Raw genomic sequence first — 8,141 nt, 5'->3', positions numbered from 1 at the left:
GAATAAGTTACCCGTTCTACAGTTTTGAAAAACTAACACAGGGATTCGATTCTTCTCGGTGGATACAGCAGACAATCCGATGTGGCTTTGGTATAAGAAGAACACACACCCTCAAGCATAAAATAGTAAACTATGTTTAGTAATATTATTAAATATATATTTTTTTAAACTTCCGTAGATGATGAAATATAGTCATATTCTTCAGAGTTTTATAATTTCTCTATTCTATGTGTACTGTCATATTTCTAAACTACGAAAATTATTAAATTTACAAGGCAATTAAAGAAGATAATGATTTACCCATTTTAATGCCATAGTCAGAAGTAATGACCATTCTTTTAACATCGTGGATAAACTGGACAGATAGTGTTACCTACGTAAAAATAGACATGTAATATGACGTATTTATATATGCATACAAATGTATATTACTTTATTTGGGTTCCACAACCTAATGTGGCCTCATACTTGATCCAATGCACAAAAGAAATGACACAAATTTTATTTATAAAACTGAAGAGTTTCCACGTTTGTTTCAGACTGAAACCTAAATAATCGTGTGAACAAAAACTATACCAAACAATATTAAACTCTTCCACGCCTACATTGCCTCAACGATGTTACCCGCAGGGACAGCGATACGTTTATGGATTTACAACGCTAAAATCAGCGATTCGATCCTCATAGATTGACACAACAAATAGTCAGATGTGCTTTGCTATAAAAATACAAACAATATAAAACTTTAGTGCAAAGCTCTGTCATTGTTATTTAAACGGAATTGAGTGCTTTATATGTTATGATTTTGAATTTGCTACCCAATGTAAATTTATATATGTTGCAATTATTAGTAGTTGCGTTACTCATATCAATCTGTTTGTATGTTTTGGAATTTTGCGCAAAGCTACACGAGAGCTATCTGCGTCGGCCATCCCTAATTTAGAAGTGTAAGACTAGAGGGAAGGCAGCTAGTCATAACACCCACCGTCAACTCTTGGGCTATTCTTTTACCAACGAGAGGTTGGATTGATCGTCACATTATAATGCCCTCACGGCTGAAAGAGCAAGCATGTTGTTTGTGATGGGTATTCGAATCCGCGACCCTCAGATTACAAATCTAGCACCCTAACCATCTGGCCAATATACGGTCCACTGTTATTACCAGTAAAGTATCCATAAGAAGCTTCAATGCTGAAGCTAAATGACGCATAATGTCGATGAAGACTTTACTTAATTTTACTGACATTATAAAGAGTCATATAACACTAATACACACAACCATGTTACAAAGGACATTTATCTAAAGCTGTCTTTAAACACATTTATACAATTTATTGATTCGAATGACGTTACTCTTGCTTAAACTTTTCTTTTCGGTAACTTTCTGTAGAATGGTATCATCTTTGGCTGCCATGGTAATCGAAACTTTGTCCTTAGAAAATGTTTTACTACCATACAACATGATAGAGTCATTGTCGAAATTATCCAACAAACGATTCTGGGATGGTAGTAACCTTTTAAACTGATTTTCCATACCTGTGCCAAATAAATTAATATACAGTTTATTATGACCATGAAGCAGTGAACGATTCTAAAGTTTTTTTTAAAAAAAAGCATAGGTTGTACTGTATATACTCTTATCTAAGAAACAAAACTATAAACTAAATCTTAGGTTTATCTTACACAATGATTTTGTTTTTAATTTCGCGCAAAGCTACATGAGGACTATCTGCGCTAGCCGTACCTAATTTAGCAGTATAAGACTAGAGGGAAGGCAGCTAGTTATCACCACCAACCACCAACTTTTGGGCTACTCTTTTACCAACGAATAGTGGGATTGACTGTAATATTATAACGCCCTCACGACTGAGAGGGCGAGCATTTTGGTGCGATAAGGATTCGAACCCACGATCCTCGGATTACGAGTCGAACGCCTTAACCCACCTGGCCACGCCGGGCCTCTTACACAATGAGAAAAACATATCTGAAAATTAACTCGAATATCAAACCATTAGTCTTAATTATCTTTTCTTGATTTCAACTTAGAGATATTTTGCCATCTTTACGTTTTACATCCGTGCAATAAACGTTTCCCGCTGGTACAGCGGTAAGTCTACGGATTTACAACGCTAAAATCAAGTGTGCGATTCACCTCAGGGGACTCAGCAGGTAGCCCAATGTGGCTTTCCTATAAGCTAACACTCACTCCCTGCAATGAAACCAAGTTTACTAATTACTTTCTGTTTGTGAGTTTAAGTTAGAATTGTTCTCTTTGTACAATTTAGTTAATAAAGTGAGGTCACCTGAAAAGAGCTTACATTAATAAAGTGTCAAACACTTTCTATAGAACGTTCCAAGATTCAAATAATCAAAGTATGAGTCAACAAGACCTACATTTAAGGATTACATTGCTTCCGTCCTATCCTCTTCCGGTGGCACAGCTTATAATGCTAAAACATGGATTTCAATACTCGCTGTAAATACAGCACAGATAAACAGTTTGAGTAATTTTGTGTTTCAAAACATACATATTTCTGTTTTCTGAGGCATTTGAAAGTTTTTTTCAGAAATGTACTACGACAATAAACATTTATGCATTATTTATTAATGATCTGATCTGAAACACAGTAAAAATAACGTGTTTTCTAGCTTTTCGAAGCATGATTGAAATAAAAGTAAGTTCAATGTATTGAACTTCAATCAAATATGTTTAAGGTAAAATTGTAGAAGTTACTCCAAACTTTATTTATTTTCTCTTGTTAATTACTATTAAGTCATGAAAATCGATACATTCTTAGCTTACATAATAAAACAAAGCTAAAACTCAAAGCTTCCTGTTCATGTGATGGTATATTGTGAAATACATCTTTTGTTTTGTAATCTGTGTGAAAATGTGTGAATGTTCCAACTCGGTAACGATTTTGGATACAATATTTTTTTTACTAACATACCGGGTTTGATATTGTTCCAAAAGATGTACAGGTAGTCATCTCGATCAGATCTGCTGTGTTCGTGCCTGACACCTACAGCATGACCAAGTTCATGAACAACAGTTCCTAAATAGTCACATCCAATGCCCAGAGACAACTTTTGAGAGCCTATTTTTAAATCACCGACATACGAATAACATCTGAAAAATTGAAGAAAAAATAGCTTCAACATTGTATTAGTAAAAACGACAATGCGGCGGTACGTGATTAAAATATTAAAAAAAATGAACAATCATTTTCTTTGTTTGATTATTCCTGCAGAATGTAAACATAAAACTTAATTTATTAAAGGAACAAAACGAATTAGTTTTTCATGAAGACCTCATTTCTAACACAAATATAATTAATTAAATAAAATTCTGAATGTAATCAACCTACAGAAATGTTAGATGCATAATTTAATTTGTTGTTATACATTTTTTATTCTTATTAAGTATAACAACGTAGATATGCAGAAATAATAGGATATTAAAATTCGTATACTTTATATAGCCAGGCTAAATGTTCGAAATGAACCTAAGAGTAATAGTTGATTTTACTCTCCAGCAAACAGGATCTGCGTGCAGGTGATTGTTGTTGGCGCCATTTGCAAAACGTTTTTCATTACTTTGTACTATATTTCTATTAGTTTGTGTTATATTTCTAATTAATATATGAAAGACAGATAATTTCTTCTTCTGTCGGTAAGAAATGTAACTAAACCAATGTTTCTACATTTATAACATTTTATCAGTTTTCTCGAGAAAGTCCTAATTTGAGTTTATGTGTTTTGATATTGTTACAAGTGTGTATAATTTCCTGTAAGTAGTAACTACAGACGAACCTTAACTATGTTGAGGTGGTTGAGCCTACTTTGTTTATCAAACTACTAAAGGATAAGGTGCAAATACAGTTTGTTTACAAACCTTTGTTTAGATAAAATTATTAAAGTGACAACATACTCGTGGAAGGCACAAAAGAATAGCCCGTTGTATAGTTTTGCACAAACAGAGAGAATAGCTAGTATTATTGAAAATTACTAAGTTTAAAAACAGAAATTGCAGAATATGTATGAGCTATAAGCTTATAGAAATAAGTTTAGATTAATAACACTACCTGCTGGCAATAGTAAAAATTACAAATAGCATTCATCTCTAGAACTTAAATTTAGCAACTCCTGTGTTCAAAAATTGAACTACTTAATATAATACTAGCCAAGACTTTAAAGTTCATATAGCTTAGCATTTAGACACATTTTATTTACTTTAGATTGTCATCTCTCGCAGGGACAGCGGTTAATCTATTGATTTACAGCGCTGAAATCAAGGGTTCGATTTCCCTCGTGGATATAGTGGATACCCTGATGTGGCTTTGCTATAAGAAAAAACTAACACACACACAGACACATTAAACAATTCATATATTTTCCACTTTTCCCTTAAAGAAATGCCACCTTTCGAAAGCGCTTCGGTTATAGGGTTTCGTATCTTTCTGGATATTGTCAAAGTCAGTTTTGTAAGTTTATTAAAGGAGGCATGGCCAGGTGGATTAAAGTCTGCGACTCGTAATCTGAGGGTCGCGGGTTCGCATCCCCGTCGCACCAAACATACTTGCCTTTTCAGCCGTGGGGGCGTTATAATGTGACGGTCAATCCCACTATTCGTTGGTAAAAGAGTAGCTTAAGAGTTGGCAATGGATGGTGATAACTAGCTGTCTTCCCTCTAGTCTTACACTGCTAAATTAGGGACGGCTAGCGCAGGTAGCCCTCGAGTAGCTTTGTGCGAAATTCAAAAACAAACAAACAAACAGTTATTAAAGGAAAGGTTAACACAAATCGTTACCACATATGTCCAAAACTGCAATTAAAGCAAAAGAATCAAGTGAAAAATTTCTAGTAGCTTAAATATTCATGTTTTGATAAATTCTATAGATATGATAGTCAATATTGATCTTACCCTTCTCCTTTAAACACTCGAATGTAGTTCAATTCATTTGTTCTCTCCTTGAATCTAATGCAAGTTTTTTCATGATATTGGCTCATAGAACGTAGGATTAAGCCTTCGATCTCCGCTATAGAATAAAATGGTACAAAAAATGAATAACTTCACAAGTTTAGTCGTATAATTCCAATATAAAGAAGATCATGTTTCACTAAAGCAGCACAAAGGAAGAAAGACGGTCACAAACGATTGTAATAATTCTAATATGTTTGATAAAACGATAAATCTGAAATAATATTTTTACACATTTCTAGTTCAAAATCAGTAAAGACGAAATTGAAAGGAATGTGTTATTGGGATAGTTTAATGTGCTGGAAGCAGTTTAGAAGAATTTAATTCAATTAATTCTTTATAGATATGTGTGAAATATTAGACATCCAACTTACACAGTGAGGAGTCAATCATATAAGGTATAACTCCATCTGGCTAGAGCTGGTCGTCATAAGGAAGAGCATTTCTGTTCTGCGAACATAAGTATACATATAACAGAGATATGAGAAAAAAGCAACAAACGATTATCTATTTGCCAGTTGGTTCGTTTGTCTATCTGGGAACTGAAATCCTAACAATAATAAGTTTTTAACTATTAACCAAAGTGATCAATATAAATAAGCCTGTTTGTATTCTTCTTTTGTAATGAATTTCTTTTGTTTTTATAATAACTACCTCAAATACAACCATTACGTAGATAGTGAATTACAGCTGTCCACAAGGGGACGCTGTAGGCTTAAGTGTGGTAGCAATACAAGATGTTAGCTTACCTCAAAACTATCAATTCCCACTATATGTCCTTCAAATAGTTCAGGGTTGAGCATAGGTAGGTCTTCAATGTGAAGGACGTTTAAAAAAATAAATTATACGGTTTCGCATGAAATAAAATATATTTAAAAAAATCGAGATAAACTAATCGAGAGTCTGGGAGAGCTTGGTATGAATTTCAAGAATAAAACTTTGTCGTGAAAGTAACTTAGAGAGAAGTAATTGTTTTTTTCAGGGCGGAGGTTAGATCGTTACATTAAAACCTGCAATTATTTGTTGCTAACGATATCGCAAATAATGATGAAAAGTAAAACTGATTTTTTAGACCAAGAATCTTTATGCGAGAAGCTTAGAATAGCATATAATTTATAAATACAAAACAACATTATTGAATAGTGCGTTACGTAGAAATAATGAGATAAAACCAATATGGATAAAGCATAGGCCAACAAATGCATAAAAATGATATTGGACTTGTTTAACAGGATTTAGATTGGTTTATTTTCAGGCTTATACTTACTGGCTGATGTGATGGCTAATAGGAAACATAGATCAAGTACAGATAGACACATTTTCAGTGACTGTCGAGGCAAGAAGTCATGATCGATCCCTTACATAATGGATTGTATGAAATTTTATGTTTATCTCGTTGCGGATTTTGAATCTTGTCCTTGGCATTGCGTAATGAAAAAATAACAAAACACTTTAGGCTTGCTATATTGGATTAAAACGATTACTGTGCTATTGTAATTTGTACGGTTTCTTTAAAACGGATGTTTGAACAGATGTTTGATTTCGTTACAGTTATCATATTTTGATTTTAGAGAGCCTGATTAATGAGCATTGGAGTTAAACATAGCCACTAATATGTTGAAATGTCTCAACGTTTATCATTCTCGTTGTTAAGTATTAAAAGTAAGAAAAGTTATAGCCACAACATTTAGATTTAACTGACTTTACAATTAAAAATGTATTGCAGATCTTAGGCTTAATATTCGTATAAATCTTACAGATCGTACACTTTACTTATAACTAACTTTAATTAAGTAGAAGTTTGAGGAACTAAACTAGTTTTTAATATGAATTAGTTTAATATTTTAATCTTCACTCATGTGTCAGTTTGTTTGTTTTTTGAATTTCGCGCAAAGTTACTCGAGGGCTATCCGTGCTAGCCGTCCCTAATTTAGCAGTGTAAGACTAGAGGGAAGGCAGCTAGTCATCACCACCCACCGCCAACTCTTGGGCTACTCTTTTACCAACGAATAGTGGGATTGACCGTCACTTTATAACGCCCCCACGGCTGAAAGGGCGAGCATGTTTGGCGCGACGGGGATGCGAACCCGCGACCCTCAGATTACGTCATGTGTCAGTATACGTAGTATATGTTTAACTTATAATCACTAAATATATGTGTTGGAAGCTAGTATATGCGATTAAAATGCAGTATGTGTTATATGATAGGCAATAAAATGGCTTACATGAATTATGTTTATGGAGAAAAGTCTCAAGAGAAAAATCACAAGTAGGACCTACATGATTATTTAGTAATAGTAAACTTTGTCATACCTATATAAAAATCATTCTATACTTAAGTTGTTAATTTTAATAGCATTCTTAATTAGATAGTTGACAGAAGAGTGAGTTTCGAATTCGTATTAATCACAGTGTCTCGATTAATCTGCTTAATTACAAATATCACATAATTTCACACAGACACATACATATATATATATATATATATATATATATTTCAAACTCTTTTCACATAAACCAATTTTTAAAAAATCAAGATTTTGTTTTATAGTAGAAAAAGGATTATTCAGTTAAGACTTACATTATAGCTTCAGGTTGTTTATTTAGTGATTAACATATTAGTAAACGTATATATTTTTATTATGCAATTTTGAAGGGGTTTGACATGACATGTTAGTTTTAGCAGGTCCAAGGTTCGAGTCTCAATATGCAAATGAACACGTTTCACTGTGATGGTGTTATAACTACGATAATCTATCCCACTATTCATTGTAGAGTTGTTTAGTAGGTAGCTAGAGTTTCTGACTGGCTGAGCTCCCTGTACTCAGTAGTTCTAAAATAGGAATATCTGTGCTCGAACCTTAGATATCCAAATAAGTTTTCAAGATCTTATACTTCACTTATAACAAGCCATTTAATTAACTTGTCGCATCAAAATGCGTTTCTGGCAAAACTAATGATACCAAATTTCTGAAACACTGTGTTTTACGTTGTATGTTTGTTTTTTATAAATCGATACATTGTAAGTTTTTAGTCTGAATACATTTTATAAGCGATATACAAACTATTTATGTGACCTGAATATAAAGAAAACATATTCGCATTTTGGAGCAATTTACACTTAAAATTAAATTAACATTTTTTTATTTCTAAACCTAAA

General features: G+C 33.0%; 1 protein-coding gene across 1 annotated transcript; it reads right to left on the bottom strand.

Moving 5' to 3' along the window:
- Positions 1-1,312: 1,312 nt before the first annotated feature.
- Positions 1,313-5,784, bottom strand: LOC143228523 (astacin-like metalloprotease toxin 5). Its single transcript, XM_076459767.1, is given in 5 exon segments — positions 1,313-1,536; positions 2,952-3,130; positions 4,925-5,039; positions 5,356-5,431; positions 5,731-5,784. Coding segments are annotated over 5 exon segments (648 nt in total).
- Between the last annotated feature and the right edge of the window lie 2,357 nt (positions 5,785-8,141).

This window comes from Tachypleus tridentatus, chromosome 10 (assembly GCF_004210375.1).
Source record: "Tachypleus tridentatus isolate NWPU-2018 chromosome 10, ASM421037v1, whole genome shotgun sequence".
NCBI lineage: Eukaryota > Metazoa > Arthropoda > Merostomata > Xiphosura > Limulidae > Tachypleus > Tachypleus tridentatus.
The sequence above is the reverse complement of the archived record's forward strand: the minus strand, read 5'-3'. Positions and strand labels throughout refer to the sequence as shown.